Source organism: Silurus meridionalis, chromosome 25, assembly GCF_014805685.1.
Source record: "Silurus meridionalis isolate SWU-2019-XX chromosome 25, ASM1480568v1, whole genome shotgun sequence".
In the NCBI taxonomy this organism is placed as follows: domain Eukaryota; kingdom Metazoa; phylum Chordata; class Actinopteri; order Siluriformes; family Siluridae; genus Silurus; species Silurus meridionalis.
Genome location: NC_060908.1, coordinates 10768241 through 10795871, shown reverse-complemented (window position 1 = coordinate 10795871; position 27631 = coordinate 10768241). Strand labels below are relative to the sequence as shown.

The 27631-nt window shown below is 36.7% G+C and overlaps 1 protein-coding gene across 1 annotated transcript in view; it reads right to left on the bottom strand.

The window, feature by feature from the left end:
- Positions 1 to 27631, bottom strand: part of fcho2 (FCH and mu domain containing endocytic adaptor 2) — a 57030-nt gene that overhangs the window by 20661 nt on the left and 8738 nt on the right. Inside the window, exons 2-14 of the mRNA XM_046838684.1 lie at positions 19075 to 19166; positions 14689 to 14763; positions 13272 to 13413; positions 12205 to 12357; positions 10368 to 10472; positions 10068 to 10166; positions 7631 to 7727; positions 4979 to 5023; positions 4182 to 4251; positions 4013 to 4037; positions 3737 to 3793; positions 3552 to 3621; positions 3203 to 3366 (exon numbers count right to left, since the gene is read on the bottom strand). Of these exons, the coding sequence (XP_046694640.1) occupies positions 3203 to 3366; positions 3552 to 3621; positions 3737 to 3793; positions 4013 to 4037; positions 4182 to 4251; positions 4979 to 5023; positions 7631 to 7727; positions 10068 to 10166; positions 10368 to 10472; positions 12205 to 12357; positions 13272 to 13413; positions 14689 to 14763; positions 19075 to 19166 (1194 nt within the window). The remainder of the gene's footprint in view (positions 1 to 3202; positions 3367 to 3551; positions 3622 to 3736; positions 3794 to 4012; positions 4038 to 4181; positions 4252 to 4978; positions 5024 to 7630; positions 7728 to 10067; positions 10167 to 10367; positions 10473 to 12204; positions 12358 to 13271; positions 13414 to 14688; positions 14764 to 19074; positions 19167 to 27631) is intronic.

The following is a 27631-nucleotide window of genomic DNA, read 5'->3' as shown; positions in this document are numbered from 1 at the left end:
CCTTCTTCTTAAAATAAGTGTTCAATGGAGTGAGAACAATCCCAGTACAAAATACTGATTTAGATCTGTTGACAGACTGATCATACTGTAAGTGATCAATAGAAAAGAAATGGCTGGATGGTCACAGAAGCTGATTATATTGTCCCCTTTGGAAAGTAAATTTATCAAACATTTTATATCATTTATATACCTTTACAATATTAATGTCATCGTTTGATTTTCTTATATATATATATATATATATATATATATATATATATATATATATATATATACAGGGAGTGCAGAATTATTAGGCAAGTTGTATTTTTGAGGATTAATTTTATTTGAGGATTTAATTTGAACAACAACCATGTTCTCAATGAACACAAAAAACTCATTAATATCAAAGCTGAATATTTTTGGAAGTAGTTTTAGTTTTAGCTATTTTAGGGGATATCTGTGTGTGCAGGTGACTATTACTGTGCATAATTATTAGGCAACAACAAAAACAAATTCATACCCATTTCAATTATTTATTTTTACCAGTGAAACCAATATAACATCTCAACATTCACAAATATACATTTCTGACATTCAAAAACCAAACAAAAACAAATCAGTGACCAATATAGCCACCTTTCTTTGCAAGGACACTCAAAAGCCTGCCATCCATGGATTCTGTCAGTGTTTTGATCTGTTCACCATCAACATTGCCTGCAGCAGCAACCACAGCCTCCCAGACACTGTTCAGAGGTGTACTGTTTTCCCTCCTTGTAAATCGCACATTTGATGATGGACCACAGGTTCTCAATGGGGTTCAGATCAGGTGAACAAGGAGGCCATATCATTAGATTTTCTTCTTTTATACCCTTTCTTGCCAGCCACGCTGTGGAGTACTTGGGCGTGTGTGATGGAGCATTGTCCTGCATGAAAATCATGTTTTCTTGAAGGATGCAGACTTCTTCCTGTACCACTGCTTGAAGAAGGTGTCTTCCAGAAACTGGCAGTAGGACTGGGAGTTCAGCTTGACTCCATCCTCAACCCGAAAAGGCCCCACAAGCTCATCTTTGATGATACCAGCCCAAACCAGTACTCCACCTCCACCTTGCTGGCGTCTGAGTCGGACTGGAGCTCTCTGCCCTTTACCAATCCAGCCACGGGCCCATCCATCTGGCCCATCAAGACTCACTCTCATTTCATCAGTCCATAAAACCTTAGAAAAATCAGTCTTGAGATATTTCTTGGCCCAGTCTTGACGTTTCAGCTTGTGTGTCTTGTTCAGTGGTGGTCGACTTTCTGCCTTTCTTACCTTGGCCATGTCTCTGAGTATTGCACACCTTGTGCTTTTGGGCACTCAGTGATGTTGCAGCTCTGAAATATGGCCAAACTGGTGGCAAGTGGCATCTTGGCAGCTGCACGCTTGACTTTTCTCAGTTCACGGGCAGTTATTTTGCGCCTTGGTTTTCCACACGCTTCTTGCGACCCTGTTGACTATTTTGAATGAAACGCTTGATTGTTCGATGATCACGCTTCAGAAGCTTGGCTATTTTAAGACTGCTGCATCCCTCTGCAATATATCTCACTATTTTTGACTTTTCTGAGCCTGTCAAGTCCTTCTTTTGACCCATTTTGCCAAAGGAAAGGAAGTTGCCTAATAATTATGCACACCTGATATAGGGTGTTGATGTCATTAGACCACACCCCTTCTCATTACAGAGATGCACATCACCTAATATGCTTAATTGGTAGTAGGCTTTCCAGCCTATACAGCTTGGAGTAAGACAACATGCATAACGAGGATGATGTGGTCAAAATACTCATTTGCCTAATAATTCTGCACTCCCTGTATATATATATATATATATATATATATATATATATATATATATATATATATATATATATATATATATCTCTTAATGAGGTTTTAGCCTTTTAATGCAATATTCACAGGCAAAACCTAAAGCTCAAACCAAGAGCAGACATTTAAGGCTATTCAAGTATTTAATAATTCAATCAAACAGGGCATATTTGGGCAATAAAAAAAAAAAAACATGCCAGTTATGTTTTACTATTTTTGTCTCTTGAAAAACAAAAGGTGCCATGGTGCAAGTTAACACATTTACACGCAAATATAAGGAAATTATAAAATATTTGTATCATATTTGCGTTATGTTCTCGAATGCATATGCCTTATGTATAGCAAAAGCAATAGAACTGGCCTTGCTGTTCCAATACTTGTAGAAGGTTCTGTATTTTGGATGAGTTTTTAACATATTGAGTTAAACAGAAAGTTGTATGACAAGGTGTGACCAGACTCTGAATAAACTATACTAATTCTCCATCTGAAAACTGTTTTGCAAATAAAATTCATCTAGTGTAAAGAATAAGGTTCATCCTTTTACTCTCTGCAAATGACAGAAGTAACTTAATGGTGTAAAAGACAATATCACATTTAGGACGTGAATAAAACCTATAATTTAGGTCAAAAACTAGCAGTTTAGTTCTTCCTGAATACAAAAAGCATGAAGCAGGAGAGGTGACAAAATGTAGCTGTGTTTGTACACCCAGATACATGTGCAGAGGAAACACGCATTACTGCATATGCTATTATAAGGGAGTACTACATAAAAACATAAAAAAATATGAGGAAATTGTGTTTAAATCGTAATAGTCAGATACTGTGTCTTATTTAAATACATTCATATAAAAAAGCTCATGATTTGTGTTGATTGCAATGACAGTGTAACGCTGTCGTCAATGATCTCAAACTAAAACAATTAACACTTGTATTGTTTCATAATCAAGAAAAGCTCTTACAAATGTATACATACTGTATACAGCGTGTGTAAAGGGGGAAACCTCTATTACTCTATTACTTAATAAATGATTTGAAACCACGTCTATAACATCAGGAATTCAATATTTTAGAAGTTTAATTGTAAATGGTGTTTATCAGCTGGTAATATGTGCAGAGAAAATAATGATGTACTGCACTCTATTAGCACAAATGTCAACAGAGAATGGAAAGAGATAAACGAGGGAGAGTGTGAGAGAGAGTGGAACTGAGCACGTTGAATGAAAGCCACTCGTGACATGCTTTTTTGTTGTGGTTAGTCCCTGTAAGTATCTGTTATAATGTTTTTACATGTTCCTGCATTCCTGTATATTAGTGTGCGTGTATGTACAGTATCTATGTATGTATGTACGTGTACATTACCGTAGACGAGGGGGAAAGGGTGATGTTTCCGATAGAAGCCTTCAGCTCATCAATGGTGGCCGAGTGCTGCTGTGTGCCACTGTTTGGGAGCACAGGTTTGATTTCCACATGAAATTTCCTGCGCTCATCTTCTTCGTCTGAATCACTGGATGAAGAATTGTTGTCTTTGGTATGTGAAAGGGAAAATTAAGGAATTGTGTGGGACAAAAATCGGTGCGTTCGTGTATGTCGCCCGCTAATTATGTACAAATATCTTGAAGCATATAAAACATATACCTTTAAATAATCATTATAGCCAAATCAAAATGACTTTGAAACTATGCAACAGATTAATCTGGGAGATGGACACTGATTAAGGATATCATTTTCGTTGAATTCGGTCTGATACAGAAACCCTCTTCATCCACCTGAGGCACATTCTGGGATAAAACAGGGCTGATTAAGTACCACATTAATTATTTTTCTCTACAACACTCATTTAATTTAGTATTATATGTAGTATAGAATGTTTTGTGACATTTGGACACAACTTACAGCATTTTGAAAATCTATGGGTCCATACATATCTGAGGGAGCTCCGTTAGCAGTGTTCTGTGCAAAAGATAAAATGTGAAAATAAATAATTAAATCAATTTAAAAAAAGAAAAAAGTTAAGTACAAAAAAATAATAAATAAATGCGTTAATTAAAAATGTGATTCAACTTATAAACTCCTACATAACAAACAGTGTTCAGCTTAATATAAAAAAATCTACTGTTTACATTTCTAAACAAAGTCCCAAATAAAATAAAAATACAAAGGAATACTCACAGTACTTTCGACTTCTGTAGATTCACTGAGGAAAAAGAAATGATATGGTGAAGGTTTGCATTAATGAAAGCATGTCTAGTGACTCTGTACAGCAAATATTACTCAACACAATACATTATTTAGGGAAGTAAGTGATCACAAAACACAGCACAAAAAAATTAATACTTACGTGGAATCTGTATCCTTGTCTTTTCTTCTCCCAGGAATGGCAAAGGCCTTCCTCCTTTTGGGTTTAGCAGCTAGATACACAAATGTTTGTGATGTCATTTAGTGCAAATTCAAAACATTCTCTGACAAGCAGCAATATACACAAACAGATTGGAGACTAATGAAAGAAAGAAAAAGTGGTTCTGTCATGTATAAGGTGTTTTGTTTGTGTCTCCAAAAGTCCACTAACGTAAGGATCAATGCAAAAGAAAAGTGCAAGACACATGAAAGCTTTCTTGGAGTTTGCAAAAAATAAATAAATCACAATTGTTTATCGTGCATCTGGCACTTGGTTTCCACTGTGCAATTGTACAAATTTCTCCTATTTCCATACATGATTATCGGACTTTAGGACTCCAGCTGCAGTTTGGCCTGGCTGGTAAAACTGCCTCCTCATCCAACATGATCCTTGCAGTCAGATAACTAAGATTCCATTGATTACATGTGATAATCTGGACTGTTTCTACCATAGTTTGGTTAAGTATATTTATATATTGGAAGAATCAATTCTAGCATAAATATCTTTGCTCACAAAAACATTAGTCTAGGTCAAATGTCATCATCCTAAGAATAGAAAGCAAATTATATTTGTCTTTGCATCTGGCTGGTGCTTCAGCTGATTCAACAGAAACAAGCTCAGATTTCTTCATAAAGAATAAGACTAATTCATACATTTCAGTTTTTTTTTCTTCAGTGTGAGATTATGCTAATTACCCACAAAGAGACATTCTCCCAATAACGATTTAAAACGTTGCATACCTTCTGTAGTAACGGATATATTGCATTCCTCAAACTCAATGGGTCCTGCAAACATACACACAAAAAGAAAATATTTAACTGGTTTTGGACTGTAGTTGCCTTTGGCCATGCAGTTCATGCATCTGAATTGTAGAAAATAAAACTCACACAGTTCAGAAATACCCAAAATCATTTAACACTCGATTTAAACCATCACAAATGTATATATAGCTAATAAATATATTCTAACATGCAGAAAAAGTCACATTTAAAATGTATTACTCAAGAAAATATTTTTTTATGCATTATTTAGAAGACTTTTGTCCATAATTTACATTTTATAACAATGCAATTCAATGCATTTCAATTAAGAAACTATGAAATATACTGTAATTTCCGGACTATAAAGCGCACCCATATATAAGCCGCACCCACTGAATTTTACAAATATTTTTATTTAACATAAATATGCCGCACCTGTCTATAAGCCACAGGTGTCTACACTAATCTACTTTACACAGGCTTTAATGAAAGACACGTTACACACGGTGTAACAGGTGAAATATGTTGCGCTTCCTTTAGGAGCAGAGCGGTATTTTGGGAATAGAATGCCAGAAGCGAGCTCTCCCTTCACCCAGACTCAACGCGTTACAACGGCTTGTATCTAAACAGTAGACGTCCAAAAAGTCATTGTTCACTGTCTTCCTCCTTCCTTTCACAACTATTTCTCTCGGGAGTTTATCTTTTGGCATCGTCGTGCGTTTAAAAATCACCCGATGGAAGTTTTTTCTCCCGAAGCCGTGCAGCTCAGAACACAGGTGAGGTGCGTTTTTTTGTTTCCGTTCGGAAATTTCACTGGTCTAATGTTATAGGGTTCAGTTTTTTGGCTTGAAGTTTGTGAAACCGGGAAAAACCCAGAAAAAATTCATAAATTAGCCACTTCGTTGTTTAAGCCGCGGGGTTTAAAATGTGGGAAAAAAGTAGCGGCTTATAGTCCGAAAAATACGGCAAGCACACACACACACACACACACACACACACATATGTGTGTGTGTGTGTGTGTATATACAGTGGAACCTCGGAGCTCGCGAGGGTTAGGGACCAAGACCGGTCGCGAATTCCGAATTTTTGCGACCTTTTGATACGCCCCTTCCAACCCAGTAAAAACCCAGAGAACACTATACGAAATCGATTTAAATGAGTAAATAACACTATTATCACTCCATAACACTTAATTTTTAGACTATTTTAACAATACTTTATGTAAATTAACAGCAATTACAATGCTTAATTAAAAAAAATAAAGTACAGGTACAGTAAAGTATAATAAAAATAGTTTTAAATATATTTACACACACACACACACGTGTGTGTGTGTGTGTGTGTGTGTGTGTGTGTGTGTGTGTATATATATATATATATAAAATATAATACTTTAAGAGTCTAATACATCATTTTACCATGAAATGGTTTTGTTCTGAATAATAAAGAAAAATAAATTAATTAAAATTTAAGTCCAATAAAAAAGCTTTAAATGAGAAAAATGAAAAATATAATAGGCTGGCTTCTGTGACAATGAGTAAATAAGAGGCAGACTGCTATAACATTAAATTTTTTGTGTGTCTGTGTTAAATGTATAAAAAGCTCAATTTTTCAAAATACAAATGGACCTGAAAAATAAATGCCTTTTCTTTGAACCCTGTAAGGCAAAACACAGACTGCAGCTAATATCACACGGACACAGCGTGAACAGTTCAGTAGTTAACGGTTTTCCTTAAATGAGTCCCAAATTTCCAAACTATCAGCAGCAAGACAAACAAAATCATAATTTAAAAAAACATACTACCAATCGAACCAGTGTTTTAACCCCTTGTCCCACCTTTTTTAATCTTCCAATTGTAGAACGAGTTTGTCAATTTTTATTAAACAATACTACAAGTATTTTTATTCTGTATTATTGTTTGACCTCAGACAATGTCTTCAGCCAAGTAACGAGATTTTGGTCAAAGTTTTAATATAAAGTTGAATGACTGCTGCTCAGTGTTCTGTGCACTATGATGTCACAGAGGTAACTTATCATAAATAGTAATCTATTTAAAAAAGTGACTCTCCCTCTAGTGGTAAAGCATGGAAATACAACCAAAGAGGAACGCTTTCCCACAAGGACACATTGAGAATTTTCATCAGGGGATCAGATCAGACATCACTGTGACACATTATACGATGGTTACTTTCAAGTATAGTTTCAATGTGGAGGATAAAATGCACTGTAGTTCTATCTAGAACTATCCTTGGTATTAAATATAATGTAACATCGGAGCTCCAAGACAGACTCAACTTTACATTTTCTTGCTCTCAGTTCATTTAAGTACATACTGTAATATTTTAACTATAGCAGGGCTCATGATAGATTCCCTCAGCTACACTCTATTACCAAAAGTATTGGGTCACCTGGTCATAATCGAGTCAAAAATCAGCATCAAATAAATTGGCAATCAGCTGCCCTAATTTCTAAATATCGGCATCAGCCAGAGAAAAACCCATATCATATTGACCTCCAGATATGATTTGCACAAATTTAAAAATATACAAAATAAAAAAGGTGAACCCTAAAATGTAGATGAAATGCAGACAAATCTGTATCAATATCTGTATATGAGTGAGTATTGTTACCTGGTCTTTCTTTGCCGGTCCCTTTGCTCTCGGCCAGTTTCTGTAATAGACTGTCCACAGACGTGTTCTCCATGTTATTCACAAACTCTTTCTGCACCTTCACAACAGAATAGAGCATAAAAATAAACACAAAATTGGAGCATAGTAAATATTCATGAATTCATCCCAAATTATATTTTTGCCAATGCCACTGATAGGTAAAGGGCACAAATCAGGCGATCAGGTGTCTACATACTTTTGATCATGTAGTTACAGCAAACTGTTAACATCAAACGAACTGCGACGTATACCCTGAATACCATATAGGCATCTGATTCGTATGAAATTGATCAGAACTGATCTTTCCTGTCACCTTAGATTTCTGATATTCACCTTTTTGAGATGTATAAGCAAACTCTGGAACCTTTTAGGACAGATTATTCAATATCTGGGAGAGCCAGGTTATTGGAACGGATAAACTTAAAGTAAAGTACAGAACATTTAACATTAACAACACACACCAAACTGCAGCAAGAACTGGGAACTGATTTGGCCAATCTAAAGCCCCCTGCTTTTTTCAAGAACCACCTCTTGTGTTGTTTTGGTAGTGTGGTTTAGGCCATCGCCTTGCTGCATGATGAAGTTCCAGGACAAGACAGGATGTCTGTGGACTTCTGAATTTATTATTTCTACTGTATGAATTCCTAAAGGAAAATGCACAGTGATTGTGCCAATGCAACAGCCCCAATATTGCTAAGGAGTTGGTTAAAAAGTCAAGATAAGAACAGTTTGCTGATTGGGTAAATACATACAAAAACAGTTGTTTTAGCAGCCAATGGTTGATTTGTCTGTTTAGAGACACAATCATGTAGTAAAAACCTACTCTGAAGTAAATGTATATAAACATATTTTAAATCAATTTGATATTTGGGGCTTTTCAAGGGGGAAATATCTTAAATGGGGTTTCTAGGTTATAACTTATGCTAATACACAACAAAAGTTTAAAACAAGGTCATCTTACATTAGTTTGTTAAATAAGAGATGCAGATAAAACTGTTCTGTCTTTCAGCTTCAGTCAAAATATCTTACTGGGAAAGAAAAAAAAAATCAGTCTAACAAGACAGACAGACAGACAGACAGACAGACAGACAGAAAGTGCGTCTACAATCATGGCACAGAAAGGGCGTAAAAAAAGATGGGCATAAACAATTTGTAAAAAAGGTGCAGAGAAACTTTACAGTTAAATTGTAAAAATGTAAATGTTTATTAATTTGGAAGAAAAGATTAAAGAAAGATTACCATTAGACTTAAAGTACATTTATATATATATATATATATATATATATATATATATATATATATATATAAATAATATAAATATAAAAACTGTGATAAACTTTAACAATACTATATAAATATAAACTATTTTTTAAGTTTTATTATTATTATTATTATTATTATTATTATTATTATTATTACTATTACTACCGTATTTTCCGGACTATTAAGCGCACCCAAATATAAGCCGCACCCACTACATTTGACAAAGATATTTATTTTGAACATAAATACGCCGCACCTGTCTATAAGCCACAGGTGCCTACAATGAAACTAATGAACTTTACACAGGCTTTAACGAAAGACGAAAGTGTCTGTTACATGGCTTGTATCTAAACAGTGGCCTACCAAGTAAGTCATTGTTCACCGGGAAAAACCTCGGAAAAATCCATAAATTAGCCGCTACATTGTTCAAGCCGCGAGGTTTAAAACGCGGGGAAAAAAGTAGCGGCTTATAGTCTGGGAAATACGGTAATATGAATATTGCTGTTATTATTATTATATACCCGGTGTAAATGCACAGTGCAGGTTCCCAAAATAAATAATACTGAATCTGTTTGTGTGTGTGTGTGTGTGTGTGTGTGTGTGTGTGTGTCTCAAGTCAAGTCAAGTTTATTTCTATAGCTCTTTTTACAACAGACATTGTCTCAAAGCAGCTTTACAGAAATCGACAGTCAAGGTGAATGGTGTGCATTTATTCCTGATGAGCAGCCGTGGCAACTGTGGCAAGGAAAAACTCCCTTAGATGTTATGAGGAAGAAACCTTGAGAGGAACCAGACTCAAAAGGGAACCCGATCCTTATTTGGGTGACATCAAGAGTGTGATCATAAATCTTTCAACAATACAGAACACTGGAGAGTGAGAACTAACATGAGCACTGGAGTATACGATTATAAGTGAATGTTCTTTCTACAGTCTTTGGTATAAAAGTAGGAGCTACTGAGCTCAACATTTGTGATCATCACAGATCCAGCAACAGCTTCTCCATGCCAGAGCCTTTAAACACTCCAGGAGGTCCAATGTCAAAACTCCACACATGCAGTGGGATCCAATTGGCACTGGTACGTCTCTTTGTGTGTGTGTGTGTGTGTGTGTGTGTGTGTGTGTGTGTGTACTTACCTCTCCAATCTGTTTGTGTGTGTCCTCAATCAAGTGAGAATATGTCTGGATGATATCCTTCATTTGAAGAATATGGCCTTCTTCAATGTCCTGAAACTTCTGCTTTCACACACACACACACACACACACACACACACACACACACACACACACACACAAAAAACAGGTTGTGAGAGAAGAGAAGAGAAGAGAAGAGAAGAAGAGAAGAGAAGAGAAGAGAAGAGAAGAGAAGAGAAGAGAAGAGAAGAGAAACGAATTCTATTACTGGAGAATAAAACCACATTAAACAATCTTTCATACCTGTGCTGTGTCTGCCATTTTTTGCTCAAATTCAGTCTTTGTACTGGCGTATTTCTCCACGTAGGACTTGTACAGTTCTCTGGCTTTCTTAACCTTCAGTCCAGCCTGACACAACACAAAATATTTTTAATTTCCTGCTAAATACGTGTATGGGTAAAGAAGTGTGGCCATGCACCTTTACATGCAATTGTTTATCATTTATGAAAGTTTATAACCTGTCATATGTTAGCTGCTATGCTAAAGCACCAGAGTGTACAGGTGCATCTCAATAAATTAGAATATCATTAAAAAGTATTTTAGAAATTCAATACAAAAAGTGAAACTTATTATATAGATTCTTCACACACAGACTGATATATTTCAGATGTTTATTTCTTTACATTTTGAGAATTTTTAAAATTATAACTTACATATAATGAAAACCGAAAATTCATTATCTCAGAAAATTAGAATATTGTGAAAAAGTTAAATATTGGAGACTCGTGGTGTCTCACTTTAATCAGCTAAATCCAAACACATGCAAAGGTTTCCTGAGCCTTTAAATTGTGTCTCAGTCTGGTTCAGGCTTCCCCCATGTTCACAATCATGGGGGAAGACTGCTGACTTGACAGTTATCCAGAAGACGATCATTGACACCCTGCACATGGAGGGTAAGACACAAAAGGTCATCGCTAAAGAAGTTGCTGTTCACAGAGTGCTGTATCCAAGCACATTAATGAAAAGTTGAATGGAAGGAAAAAATGTGGTAGAAAAAGGTGAAACGGAGATTCACAAAGAGTGGACTGCAGCTGGAGTCAGTGCTTCAAGAGCCACCATGCACAGACGTATCCATTGGCTACAACTGAAGCATTCATGGTGTCAAGCCACTCCTGAACCAAAGACAACGTCAGAGGTGTCTTGACTGGGCAAAGGACAAAAAGGACTGGACTGTTGCTCAGTGGGCCAAAGTCGTCTTTTCAGATGAAAGGAAAGAAAATTTTGCATTTCATTTGAAATCAAGGTCCCAGAGTCCGGAAGAAGAGAAGAGAGGAGAAGCACAGAATCAAGCACAGAAAGGTGCTTGAGGTCCAGTGTAAAGTTTGCACAGTCAGTGGTGGTTTGGAGATCGTCATGTCATCTGATGGTGTTGGTCCACTGTGTTTTATCAAGTCCAAGGTCAGCAAAGTCGTCTACCAGGAAGTTTAGAGCAATTCATGCTTCTCTCTGCTGACCAGCTTTATGGAAATGCTGATTTTATTTTCCAGCAGGATTTGGCACCTGGCCACACTGCCAAAAGCACCAAAAGTTGGTTAAATGACCATGGTGTTTGTGTGCTTTGCTGGCCAAACTCACCAGACCTGAACTCTGTAGATCTTATTGTCAAGAGGAAAATAAAAAACAAGAGACCAAAAAATGCAAATGAGCCAAAGGTCACAGTCAAAGAAACCTGGGCTTCCATACCACCTCAGCAGTGCCACAGACTGATCACCACCATGCCACGCCGAATTGAGGCAGTAATTAAAGCAAAAGGAGCCCCTACCAAGTATTGAGTACATATACAGTAAATGAAGTTACTTTCCAGAAGGCCAACAATTCACTTTTTTTTTTATTGGTCTTATGAAGTATTCCGATTTTTTTAGATGTGAATTGGTGGGTTTTTGTTAAATGCGAGTCAAATTTATCACAATTATAAAAAGGAATAAAAAGAAAGAGTTGAATGAAATAAACACTTAAAATATCAGTCTGTGTGTGATAAATCTATATAATATACAAGTTTCAGTTTTTGTATTTACTAAAATAAATCAACTTTTTAATGACATTTGAATGTATTGAGATGCACCTGTAAATGTGTGCATACCTTATCAAGATCTCTCTGAGTGGAACCTTCTTTGCGCATACGTTCCTGCTCCAGAGTCTTGCTGTGGTAGTTTTCTTTACTTTTCTGCAATGCCTGAGACACAGTCTGGATGTTCTGCACAGCCTCCAGCGTGGGCGCCACTTCCTCCTTAGTCTGATTTAGAGATTATAAGAACATGGTTTTTAGAGAAAACACCAGTTCAATAAAGATTATTGAATTGCTACAGTAAACATTATTTGCTAAAACAAGCCCAAAACATTATTATAATAGTTAATAATGGTCAAATTATAATAATAGTCTTGGTTTGTATGCATGCACTGATTTACATACAGGGATCATCGAACAGTTTTTTTTTTTTTGTTTTTTTTTTACATTATTAAAAAAATATATATAATTATTATTATAATAATAGATTAAGAGTGTACCTTTGACCTTAAGGGTTAAATGCTTAAAATTAATTTTGACAACAGCACTATGAATATGATCATCCAATTGGAGTAGTGGAATAGACGGTACAATTGTATTGTATTCTATTGTCACAGTATTGCAGCTGTGTGACTACATGAGCTCCATGTCATCTGTATGACACCTGACGTTGACACTAAAACCCAAGCTTTATGGTGCGACACATCCAGGCTTTGCGATTACAGCTTTTAATTACAGGAAATCATTACCCACATCCTTGAATAGCACATGACCGACTTTATTACTGTGACCTTTTCAAAATGCCCAACTGTCACAAGCAAGTAGTACAAAGTAGCTAAAAATGCTACAGTATGTTATACATGGCCACTTTTTTAAAACCTTCCTCCCATTCATCTCTTAAGGAAGGATGACGTTATGCTGATGTTGTCCTTTATAAGTTCTGTCAGCATGTGATCCCACATCTTGCTATAAATGTATGAATGGATGAAAGAATGAATGAGTAGCGACACTGCAGTGAACGATTGTTGACGCCAGATTAAAATACAGAATTTTAAGGGAAGGTATGTGATTAACAAATCGGACTGTTGGTACAATGACAAAATGAATGCAACAGCTGGGGATCGAAGGAGAAAGAACAGTACCTTCTTATGGGCTTTGGTTTGTTCCTCTGCATATTTCTGCACATCCTTGATGAGATCTTGCAATTTGCGCACCAGGTCCATGTGACACAAAGCCAGCTTTTCTGTTGACACTTTAAACACATCCCATACTGGAGCAAATGTCCTGTAGGATAGGTCAGATATTTAAAGTCATCATCATGCAAATCATGACCATGTGAAGAAAGAAGAAAGAAGGAGTCTTTTATTTGTCACATATACACTATATTTCCAAAAGTATTGGGTCACCTGGTCATAAGTGCAGTATGTGATTTTTGCAGCGCATTTCACTTTTAGTCCCAATTTGCTCTTATGATTCCCTCCACTCTTCTGGGAAGATGTTCCACTAGATTTTAAAGTGTGGTTATGGATATTTGTGCTCATCAGCCACAACTGTGTTCAAGTAAATGCAAAATTCTATTATAGCGCCATCTAAAGACGTCCTGTACAATTGAGTGCCTCCAGTTTTCGTGGTAAACGTTTGGAAAAGAACCACATAGAGCAGGAAAAGTCAGGTGACCCAATACTTTTGGAAATATAGCATACAAATTCTTTCTTCACATATTCCAGCATGGTAGAAAACTGGGGTAAGAGCAGGGCTGGGCATGATACAGCAACCCTGGAGCACAGAGGGTTAAGGGCTTTGCTCAAGGGCTCAGCAGTGGCAGCTTGGAGGTGTTGGGACTTGAATTCATGACCTTCCTGAATCCCTGTCCTTAAGCCCAGAGCCTTAGCCATTGAGCTAGCACTTACCTAGGCATTATACATTTATAACAGGTATTACTCATTTATAATGATAAGCTCTTAATGCTCATGTTTAATTTGCTGTGGGGGTGAATCAATTGTTTTTCATGTCCTAATACTAAATTAATAAAATATGTTTTGCCTCTATAATTAACATACCACCACCCCATATCCTATACATGTCCTCACTTTGCTAAATTTTCAAATGTTTTCAGTGTTTCTAAAAGGCACGACACGTTTTGAAGGACCTAGAAAGCTCATATTTATTAAATAGAGAAACAGAGCAACATAAACAGAGACTAGACTTTTTTTATTATTATTACTAGACCCTGTTTTCCCCCTTGTAAATGGCAGACAAATGGACTTAAAAAAAGACTATAGACACAACCACATAGACACAGTTAATATATTTGTCAGAAAAGTTATAAACTGTAAATAAAAATTCTTACTTTGGTCACAGTGTGTCTGCCAATAAAAGCACATTAAACAGATACTAATATTTCAAAGACTAAACAGATACAGATAATGCCACTGTATCACTCTCCCTTTCTCACACACACATATACACACACATATATACACACACACACACACACACACACACACACACACACACACACACACACACACACACACACACACACACCACCATACATACCCCAACTGAGAGAAGTTGCTGGCAGACTTGGCAAGTTTGGTTATTGCTCTGGAGTATGTTTCCTCAATTGTAGCCCTGCAGAGACATCATATTCAGTCAATCCTGGCACATTTATACAATGCTGATTTAAAAATCAACACAAATAGCTGTGGGGAACTGTAAAAGTTTCTCAATACATCTCAAATTGAGCTCTTGCCTGGTGGTAACATCAACACCATTGTTTACACGTGGAAAAGTTAAATAGGATGCAAATGTTAGATAAGTAGTTTAGAGAATTAATTACCGTTTCAGCTCATTTTCCCTGCAATTGTCTGAACACCTACTGCACAATATAAAGCAACACACAGGGGGATGCATTGCAAGGGAAGCCCTGTTCAACATCTAATTTAAAGGTCTTATTTATAAGCTTGTATAATCGCATAAAAGTGATTAAAAACCATCCGTGTCAACCAATCATGTAAAATAAAAACTTTTATAGAACATGTGTTGTGTCAGACTGTCCACTAGGTGGAGCCACAAATCTTAAATGTTTTACAAGGTACAGCAATAAATAAATAAATAAATAAATAAATGCAATATCTAAATATATTCATTAGGAAGAGCTTGCCATTGTTCTCCTGGACAAGAGCTGTCACAATTAGTTAACTGAGAAAAAAATTATACTCAAATTATACTAATTATTATTATTATTATTATTATTATTATTATTATTATTATTATTATTAATCTACACACAAAAATCAATACTGATAAACATTTTTGATTACTTTATTGAAAAAACATAAATCCAAAAGCCTGAATTTATTGAATTTGTAAAAGAACCCTCGCTATTTTACACTAAAGAGATTACAGCATCAAAACGTTTGAGCATTTGGACAGTTTCTCTTCCTGACAAATCCTCTCAGGTGTAAACAGAGAATCTGCAAACATCTGAGAAAAAAAAAACATCCACAAATATATTTTCAAGTTTCTCTACATAAAAAAAATGTACTGTCCTGTCAGTATCTGTACTACTGCAATGTTATGAAGGTCATACTCATTAAAATTTTTTGTTTATGACTGCATACAGACTTCGCTACATTCTAAGAAGGGTTATGGTTAGTCTCCGCATAACTCTGCGTAACTGCTCCTGAGAAGTCTCGAACATCATGATGCTGCCATCGTGATGCTTGCTGTAGGAAATAATCTTAGCTAGCAAACTTTGGTGGGGTCCCCCCCGATGCAGAATTTTTTATGAGAGAGCTTTTTGTCTAAAGGTTAGTAGACAGTCCAGTGTGTGTGTGTGGGATATGCCTCTCACTCAGGCTTGTATCTGTCTAGTTACATTTGATTTTTTGACCACTGTGCCATTTGAGATCGTCAGGTGTGCAGTGGGAAATGATACAAATTCTAATTCTAATAAGAATTTTAGTTACTGGAAATAATTGCCCATTGTTATCGATGCCTATGATGTAATGACTGGCAGATGAATGGAAAAACTTCCTCCACCTCAACGGGTGGCATTTAGTAGCACAATAATGACCTTGTTAATTCATGACAATAGAATTAATTTAGTGCGTGACGGGTAGCGCTGTGGATAAATGTTTGGATAATGGATAAATATTTTAAAAGGAAAAGTGCAAACTCTGACCCCTGCATACAAATTCTGATCCGGGTGAAGGCCCTTGTGTGAGTAATAGTCAAAAGAAAACAAAAACGATGAGCTCGAGGCAATACAGGGACATTTATCTTTCGTTTGGATTTATTTTTAAACAGGATCTGATTCAGTTATGCCTGGTGTGTGTGTGTGTGTGTGTGTGTGTGTGTGTGTGTGTGTGTGTGTTGGTTATCCAACAGTGTCATGGTGCCAAGCAAGCTTAAATGCCATCTCCAAATAAAACACCACTTCAAAACAAGACTATTTTGTGCCTTTGTGAGTGAACACACTAAGAAACAGGCAACTCTAATAAAGAAAAACACAAAGGTGAGAGAGCTCTCCAAGTGATGCTACCTAGTAGCTGAACTCCAAATCATTATAGAGTATTTCACAAAAGTGAGTGCACCCCTTACATTTCAGCAACTATTTTAGTATTAAAAAAAATAAAACTTATATATTTTAGAGTAGTCAATATGCAGCTTGTATAGCTGTACAGATTTACTGTCCTTTAAAAATAACTCAACATACTGCCATTATTCTCTAAATAACTGGCACAAGCTGCACATTGACTCAAATATATCCAAGTTTCATTTCTATAGTATCGTCCCCTTAATAAGATACACTAAAATGGTTGCTGGATTGTGAGGGGTGCACTCACTGTTGTGAGATACTGTATAAACCGTGTTAGGCTACAGTTTTTCTGTAATCATTTTGGTGTGTTGTGAGACTTTTTTTAAATGTAGAAACTTGTGCCATGCCTCAAAAAAGGTTGAAACACAAGACTCTACCATGATGGATTGATTGAGGGGAGTATTTCTCAGATAGCAGGTTCTCCCACTTAACTTGGAAAGCTCTGGTACAGAGGATATCAATGTATTGGTCACTGGACCCTGACAAAGTAGAGGTGGGCAGTATGGCTTTGCTAATCCCTGCAGCCACTTACCCTTCCCAAAGAACAGGAGGATATAAAATCCCAGTACAGACAAGGAGAGTTTAGCTGCTTGGACTATACTAATGCTGGCTTGCATATTTTCTCATCGAATTAGAAGACAGTGACACTCTACCTTCTCCTCTATTCACTGCTATTTCTAAGAAAAAACCCACAGCCCAGTGCTTACCAAACAAGGCCACCTTTTGTTCCTAGTAAATAAGGAGCTATGTTAAGTGGTTGCCTACTGTCAACTATGTGTTTGTGTTTTTCCTGCCTCTACTACAAGGTGCTACACTGGTCATAAACACAGACCCTGACAACATTTTTCATCATGGGTGCAATGCTCCAACACCTGCTTAAATTCAGCAAAAAGTCAAACAGGGGTTGGAATGAGGAATTAAAATCCTCTATCCTTCCCTCCTGCCAGGGTGATAAACTCTTTTAGGCGGTCAGGTGTTATCTGGCTTGAAGGGTGTGTAATTCGCATCCTCTTTCTTCCACCAAAAGCACCATTATTCTTAATCTGGAAGGAACACCTGCTGTCCTACCCCAAAGTATTCTGACATGCTGAAGCTTCACAGTCTCATGTTTGAACAGGGATACTGATAGTGAAGTCCAGATAAGTTTAAGGTCTGAGTGGTCATTGCTGGTTTATTGCTGATTGGTTTATCTGTATTCCTCACAGACTTGCCCATGGTTCCTAACAAGGAAGGGGGGGAGACCACAAAACATTAGCCAATTAATTGGCACCGGTAGTTGATTGCTGGAACTATCGGCTATTGGCCAAAAATCCATATCAATAGTTTCTCTGGCTTGCCTCTAAAAGCCAAATCACTGACACGACGAGTTGCTTGTTTTTACACGTGAGACTGCGCGGTGCCGGGAGAGTGCACGGCGCGCAGAGAGCACTATATTATATGTATTATTTATCATTTATAAACTATACAATTTATGGCAAATTATGTATTAATGACAAATTATGTATTAATTAATATATTCAAAATTGTTTCATTTTGCACATTTTTGAGATTCAGTATTGTTTTTTGTGGGATTTTTATTTTTGTAATAAAGTTCAGTATTATTTTACATGGAATGTTATGTTTCTTTTTCTATTCGGTATCAATTTTAAAAACTATCGCTCGATTAATGTGTTATCGGCAAGTACGTTCCAAACTAGCTCTCGGGATCATGAAAATCCGCTATTGTTCAACCTGATGTGAGTAAAATGATTATCACTGCCTTGAACACTGTTGGTGGCAACTGCATCAAATAGAGGGAGAAAACCAGCAACCAAACCTCATCCTCACCTAATTCCTGATTGAAAACAAGCTTTTCTACTACACACCAAGCATCATGAGCAAGCCTAAGTTCTCCTGGTCTCCACGTCTTGAGTTGAGTCTGGTCTGGTGCCCAGATCTATTTTTATTTTTTTTAACATTGTTCAGACTGCAAAGTTCTAGGGTGAGTTTCTTTTTACTTCATGGCTGATTTTTGATCTGTCATTTATTGTAGTTTGTATACATAATTGCGTGAATTTTAGTTGTCTACTCGATTGAATTTGGCACAAATGGTCTACAGTAATGTTCTAAAGACATCTCAAATATAGCGAGCAAGACGAATCCTAATTTGGAGTCTGAGGGTCTGAATACTCTCCTATATTCTTTTTGAAATAGTTTTTCGAACATTTATTTTAATACAATTGTTTGAGGCATAAATTAAAACAGCTAATTGTTACTGTAATATGCATAAATGTAAGCGCATAACCCATATTTAACTAAACCCTGAAATGGATGGATAAATGGGAGAATGGATGGATTACCTTTCTCTAATGAAGTCTGCAAGTTCCTTGCTGGATATCTGCCCATGTTTCATGTTATGGTATAGGACATCAAACCCATTATTTTTCTCACCCTACAAAATACATAAGAAAACAGGTTTTGTTAATTTAGCCGTAATATAAAAATCTGGTTTCTAAACAAAACAATCCACAAGATTCTCATTTATCAAACCAATGATCATCAAAACTGTTCAAACTGTTAATTTTGTTGCATTTTCAACTAAAAAAAAAAATGTAAAAATGTAAAATCCAGGAAGATATAAATATGTGTACAACAAATAGATATAAAGTCTCTGCCAGATGTGCAGAAGCTGGTGATTATGTACACCAAATAAATATAAAGCTCTGGGCAGTGTAAAAATGTGCAGAAGTGGATGAGCGAATACATTAAAAATTAAATATACATATATATGAAATTAAAGGATGTGTGTAAGTCACAATATGTGTAGAGAATGTGGGATTTATAAATGTACAATATGAAATATGTGCATTGCATGTACAACTGTACAAAAAGGTATAAACAGTGTATAGACAGATAAAAAAATATATAGATAATCCAGAACAGGGGTGGCCAACCCACAGCTCTCGAGCCGCATGTGGCTCTTTGCCTCGTTTCATGCGGCTCTTACGCTCATTTCGAAGTTTGTGTTTGTGGTTTTTTTTATTAATGTGCGTGTTCGTTTCACTTGAGTTCAATACGGTACTTTTAAGACTTAAATGATCTCGCCCCTAATGGGAAACTTTGCGGTATTTTCATCTCATGCACATGCGCATTTGACGAAAATTCCGTACTGAACTCAAGCGAAGCGAACACGCACATAAAAAACACAAACACAAACTTCCATATGCAAATTGTTTACTTAAATTTAAAGTAAACAGTTTGTGTCAAGTTCGATCTTAAAATGGCAGGAAAATATGAAGATGAACACAGGACGTTTTTAACAGAGTGGGAGAGTTTATATAAGTTTCAAATCGCCACACTGTTGAACACAGAATATCAGACATTAACACGGCTATTGAATCACAGTTGCACTCTGACCTGCAATGGCAGAAGTCCCACTAAGCAACATGCATAGTAAAAGAAAAACGCTATTGTAAATTATTATATTTTTGTTTGTGGACTTGGTTGAATTGAGAGTTTGTGTGTGTGCGACAGTGTGTGTGTGTGTGTGTGAGAGAGACAGTGTGTGTGTGTGTGAGAGAGACAGTGTGTGTGTAAGAGAAAGGGATGGGTGATGTTCATGTGTGCCCATGTGTATGATGTGGCTCTTTGCGGTAACACAGTAAAAAATGTGGCTCTTGGTCTCTGACTGGTTGGCCACCCCTGATCTAGAATATACAATGAATTTACAATTATATACAGACATAATTATACAGAGATAAAAAAAACTGATAAAATAGCAGCAAATAAAATAACAGCAAATATCTTTCAGACGGTGACCAACTAAATAAAAATGAACAATCAAAACATTAACATTTATATACTGTAACAACTCGTAAATCATTTGTAGTGCAGTATTTAGAATTCGTTTCAGTAACGTAACTATAGAACACTTTCTATTGCTATATACTTTCTGCAGCTTTTGCATGAAACACTGATTTGTTAGGTTGTTCTAACACAGAGAAAAATAAAAGAACACAAAGAAATTAAATTGCATTAGCTGCACTTTATGAATTATTTTTCCCATTATCTCAAACTTATATTCTACTGGTTTACACTTTTTTTGTTGTTTTCCTTCTGTGCGATTTGTTTGGGACAGCGACGTTTCGGTATCTCTTAAAACAGAAGACTCTGCACAAGGTATATTTGCAGTAATGGTTGGCAGCAGTATACACAACTTCCTTGAAATGGGTGAGATTCACTGCTAATCCAGAAGTGTGTAACTGGATAAGTGAAAGTACATTATCCAGGTATCCACTTAGGCCATGGGCAGGTGTGCACCTAATAGTTAATTCACACCCAAAAATCTAGTTCCTCGTCTCGTTCCTCTCACGGTTTCTTCCTCATGCCATCTCAGGGAGTTTTTCCTTCATCACATTCGCCACCAGCTCGCTCATCAGGGACAAACTTACACTTATAAAGATGTCCATTGTTCAACATGCTATACAAATAAAAATTGAACTGAAAGACATAAAGAGGGTGAGGCAGGTCCCGGGATTGGCTGATGTTGTAGACCATCTTTTTACAACTGGGCTCATTAAGTAGCAAACACAGTGAACAGTGATGTGCTTTTTTCTGACTTTTCTTTCTATTCTGTCCTATAGACTATAGCTATATATGGTTAAACTGACAAAAAAAGCTTCTTGACTTAACCTGACTCGAAAGTGTAAGTTTAGGTTTGAGCTTTCAGCGTAAACTTTAAACTTCTGCCTTAATTTCAAATCCCCCAAAAAATGTAATACATGGGGAATAAAATGCACGAGAATGCATGAAAAACCTGGGGTCATTTTATAAGGTTAATATTGATGCTTCTTCTAGAGATGACGTATGCGGGTGGTGCAGCTGTGGCTACAGTGAAAGGAGACTTGAATTGAATTGTGTTGAATTGTATTAATTGGGTTTCTCGCTTTAATAATGTTGTTTATTCTTACAGTAAGAGATACCTGTCTGTGATGTGGTGTTTTGTTATACTGCGTTTTTGCTATTATAGACCATATGGACAAAAGTATTGGGTCACCTGACCTTTCCTGCCACATGTGGCTCTTCTCCAAACTGTTACCAAAAGGCTGGAGGCACACAATTGTACAGGTTGTACAATAATAAAATGTTGGGCACTGTGAAAAAAGCAAGCTCCATGAAGATACGCTTTACATGGTTTAGAGAGAAAAATCTTGAGTGGCCTGCTTTAGAGCTCTGATCTCATCCCTACTCAACACCTTTGGGATAAATTGGAACACTGACTGCACTACAGGTCTCCTCACCTCACCTACATCAGTACCTGACTTTACTAACACCCTTGTGGCAGATGAATAAAACTGTCCACAAGCACACTCCATAACCTAGTGGAACATCTTCCCAGAAGATTGGAGACAATTATAAGAGCAAATTGGGACTAAATGTGGAATGCGACACCATACATATAGAGTATTGATGATTTCTATAGCCGTGGCCTCATAATGATTTTAGAGGTGGCTTGACTCAGGTAGGACCCCACTGAAGGCCTAGGTGTAAAATGCTCTGCCCGCCACTCAAATAACTGCAGTCCATGGTCAATGGTAGTGAAGATGAACAAGTCATGCAGTACATCAGCCAGATCATTTCAGTGAAGAAGTGTAAATACTGCAAGATAAAAAAAGGTGTGTTTGACCAGGAAGTGCATTCTTTTCACCCTCTGTATCATTTACTGGGACACTCCTTTACTTTCTGCTCCACTGGCTGCAGGAAGTATGCCAATGTGCAGATCACTTGCTGGTATGTCACTTCAGTCATTCTGCTGCTGCTGTCTACTGAAATGTGTTGCTTGGTACTTTCTGTAACTGCAACAACCTGAGAGAGAGAAGGTGGCATAGCAGATGGGAGCTTGCAAAAGACCTTAATGCAGCCCTTGAAGCTGATTTGGGCAAAAGCCACAAGAAAGTGACAGCCACATTTCTGCTGCTTTGCTCTTTTTGTTTGAGTTTCTAAAAAAGGGCGGTTAAAAACAATCAGGTGCACCGAAGCGCTGCTGAGTTTTTCTCCACACTCACAAACACTTGGTTCAGTATTTAGTTTACTTCCTGATTCACACAACTTCTTGACTCAACATTGGCATGGATTTTAGCAGTTTTATAATAGTTTCCTCCGGCATATAAAAATAAAACACTCAAGCTAACAATTTCCAAAATGGATCATTATTCAGCTAAAACATATTTTCCTGTACATAGTTTTTGCAGGAATGCCATCAAAAATGCTATTGTACAATGCAAGATGTCCTCAATGAACACATGCTGTTGTATTTTAGCTACCCTAAAATATATTGGTGCAACTCTACACTGCCACTATATAAAGCTTACCAAAAAAAAACCCTTGTACACAGCTGTAACTATAGTAACATACAGCCACAGTCTCAGACAGATATTGTGAGCATTTCCTCATACTTACGTAGCCAAATGAGTGATTTAAGTGTAAAACTTTGATTAATTTGTTGTCTAATGATGTATTTGAGAATCAGCAGAATAATAAAATTAGAAACAAAAAAAAAAATGTCACAATGTATTTACTCCAACAGCCTCATTATTAATATAGATGTGACACGGATGCATTCGGTTCTTGCATAAAACACTCTATGTCTTTCTGTCAACAAGTATTTTTATTACAACTCATCAAATACATGCAATCTTATAGCACTAGAGATCCATGGTGTACAGTGGACAGAATTCTAGTATTTTAAATCTGTATATAAAATAACTAACAAAGCCATTATTTTAGATCCATTCAGTTTTGCACTGCAAACTATAATTAAATCTTTAACTTGTCAAGGCATGTCACAGTTAATGATTTTATACACCTGTATCCAGCTGCTATTTTTATTTTTGAGGCTGATTAATGGTTTTGCTGTGTTGTTCTCCATCTGTAACATGCTCACTGATCCTGTTTCGAATAGCATTGTATCTGGTTTTATCACATAATTCTCAGTAATGTCTAGAGTTGTTTTTGCTGTTCTTTCTGACCTGTTTTTCTTGATTCCTTTAGCTCTTTTCACTCTGTAGACACAATGATGCCTTTACATTGTCTGTTTACATTCCAAGTCCTCCATAGAGGAGAGAAAGTTTGATCATATTACCCAATTTGCTCTTATAATTGTCCTCTTATAAATATCTATATATATATATATTACACACACACACACACACACACACACACACACACACACACACACACACACACACACACACACACACACACATCCCTGATTTACTGTTTAAACGCTTTACCATTAATTAGTTTGGCTGATTTTCCCGGTCTCTCGCGTATAGCACGATAAACCAAAAAAGTTATAAGGAAATTGTTTTCATGGAGTTTTATGTTGGAATAATGAAATTTATTAATACAAATATAATTTTTCATTATAAAATGAAGTAAATGTTAATACAGTACAATATTGTTTACATAAAATTGCATTTTTGGGGTGGCGTCTGTTTATCGGGGTTTTTCAGAGTTGAGAAGTAATAAAGAACAAATACTTCATTACTGTACTTAAATAGATTTTTCTGGTATCAGTATTTTACTTTTACTAATTTTTACACAAATATCTGTGCTTTCTACTCCTTACATTTTCAAAAATTACTTCAGTTTTAATCTAGTTGGTGACATGATCAATATTTATCTTCTCATTGTGTGCTGTTTTCAGACAATCAACCTGTTTCCTGTCATTGTGTGGCTTTTTCAATCTACCACTGGTTGATCGTTTCCTCCTCATGCACCACAGACATGGTTTTTGAAGTTCACAATGAGCACAGCAGAAGTCAACAAAAATGATGGCTAACATGGATGAGTCAGAGGGAGTTAGTGATGTAAACATGACTGAGATCAGAGACTTTCCTGATCACTTGATCATCATCATCTTTTCTCTGCTTGTGTTCTATATGGTGGATGTTCAGCCTGGATACATTCATTACGTAACAACATTTCAAATTTCAAATATATAAATATATATAAATAAATATTAAAAAAAGGCAAAATCAAAACCTTCAGCGAAATATATGTTAATTCGCGATGTCCTTTCTTTACTCAGAAAAAAAATAAACTTTAACGAAGAATTTTTTTTAATCTCTAAATATCTTTTGCTGATGTGCCAAGTCTCAAATTAGCTTGGCCAGGTGAAAAGCAGAAACAGTGTCCTTTGAGCAAGCTGGACGAGTGCTTTCTGCCATCTGTATCACTGCCTCAATAACCCTTTGGGGTCGACAAACACGCATGTGCCTTCCGTGGCATTTTTCCTGTCTATAAAACAGATAAACAATATGCGATTATGTGGCGATTAATCATTAACTCACTACAATTATGCAATTAATCGCGCTGAAATATTTTAATCGATTGACAGCCCTAATATTAATATGACGTGAGGTCCAGTTACCAGCGTGACACTAAAACAGGTAGTAGTAATGGCTACTTTTTACAAGTACATGTCAGAGCCCAAACTTCTATACTTTAACTAATATAACTAAAATAAAACGTTGTGTGTATATACACACTATAAGTGCAACTTCAGCACTGGATATGGACACTTAATATAATGTGGATAAATGTCTTATTCCCAGAAAACTGAAGTTGTTTGCTTTAGTTACTGTGCTACATTGTGTTGTGGTGGAACCCTTCAAAATGTCATTAACAGGTAACAGTTACTTGTTCAGACGATAGATTTAAAGTACATGGTGTAAATGTATAAAAAGTCGGCAATGGGTGTACAACTAGACACTGAAGAGAAACAGCAGCAGTCCATACAGTCTACACTATAAAAGGAGGGTGAACCTCTGTGCTCTTGGTCAGTATATTGGTGTTGATGAATCTGAGATGTCCCGTGAGATGAGAAGAGCCAGAAACTTGAAGCACTGCACTCTGTTACCACAGAGAAAGACTGAAATATACTCATCATTCCTTTACGTTCCAAAGTATATAATTAGCCTTTAGGGCTTTACAATGTTGAAGAACAAGTCTTCTGTGCACCAGCTCACCACATTCTCACACTCTGCAGTGTAAGCTGATTCATCGCTCTTAGAGATACAATCACCAGTGTGTTATCTGCAATCTTTATGTTGGTGTTAGAGGCAAATGCAAGAACATGGCCATGTGTGAAAAGGGAATAGTAGATAGGGCTCAATATGTGGAAGGCAGATGGGAGCTCAGTCTCACTGCCTGAGGATGATCAAGCAGAAGATCAAGATCCAGTTGCATAGTGATGAAGTGATGTCTAGCAGACCTATTCAAGGTAAAGTATATGCATGTATGTTCACTGCCTCTCCATAGTGAGTCAGAACAGTGTAAAGAGCCAGAGATGGTGTTCTCGGTGAACTTGTTAGTTTTGTAGGCTTTGTCTGGAGAAGTGGGTGTGAGGGTGACGAAAGTAATGTGGGAGAGGACCAATATTACAAAGCACCTTCTAATTGTTGGGCAACCAGAGAATATTAATTTAGGTTGTTCATGTAAGGTTTCTTTGGCACTATGATAGCTGACTGATAAATATTCCTGTAAAGGAGACAGGATGAATATTCCTGTAAATACCTCTCCAAGCAGTCTGGAGTAGTCCTTAAGTGCCTATCCCGAAACACTCTCAAGCCCACAGGTCTGCATTGTGTGTCCCTCTGTAGCACAAGTTGCACCTCATATGCTCGGTGTAAAAACCTGTTTAATTTCTGTGGTTGGATTTCTTGCATTGGTCCCATTGTTGCTGTTTTCTTAACAAGTGAGATGTTGAGCTTACTGAATGATGTGACATCATTCTGGTGGCAGGCAAAGTTTGCTCTGCTAGTCAGTGATAGATCTGACGCCTTGCCACGTGCTCCATGTGTCAGTAGCCAGATTAAAGGAATAAATGTGAGATTTTGTACTTTTTTGTTCATCCAGTTTTCTGGTTTGAAAACATTTTAACTACTGTGGCATGGTCTAAAGATCTAAGGATGTAGAAAAGCACAGTAGCTGTTTACTTTAAACCTGTAGTGAATACAGGTCCCAGTGAGTACATTCCAAACATTAATAGAACTGTGATTTTGGCCATATTTGGATATTCCTTCCTTACTGCAGGTTTTCTTTATTAACCATGTTAAATCTCCTGCTACAATGCAAGTACCATCAGAGTAGGCATTGCGGGCATCAAGAAATTCCTGGTATAAAGAAAAATATCACTTTACTGCAGTCATGCTGGTGAGTCATATTTTATACTACACTAGCAAGTAGCAGTCATTTAGAAATCTCTTTATATTGAGCTTTGTGCATCTCATTAGTGAGTTTTAAGCCACTACGCTTTCTTCAGTGCATGCGATCAGCAACAATACTCAAATAGGAAGCAAACAGTGACTGACTGGAATTAATAGGAACAAATTGTGAAAAGATATATATTTATATTCCCCACAGCATTGCACCACCTCCACCAGCCTGGACTCGAAAGCAGGTTGGGTTAATGGATTCATGCTATTGCCAACAAATTCTAATCCTTCCATCTACACTATATTGGCAAAAGTTTGCAGACACTTTTTGAGCATCGTATTCCATATTTAATCCCAATTTCCTATTATAATTTCCTTCACTCTTCTGGGAAATTGCTCCACTAGATTTTGGAGTGTGCTTGTCGACATTTAAACTATACCAGTCTAGTGCTGCATGATTAACTTTATCGCAGTCGCAGTCAGATTGTGCGATTATATGATGGCAAACGTTGCAATATAGTGAAATAAATAAATGCAGGTGTGGACACACTTTCTGAAACCAGTTAACGCTAACAAAACGAAAGTCTCAGTTTACGCAGTGCACATGTGGCATGTGTGGTCACGTGACTTTCCGGTGTGCAGCGGGGAGACCAGGTGAAGATGGATGGAGCAGACAGACTGGTAGCCAAAAAAACGA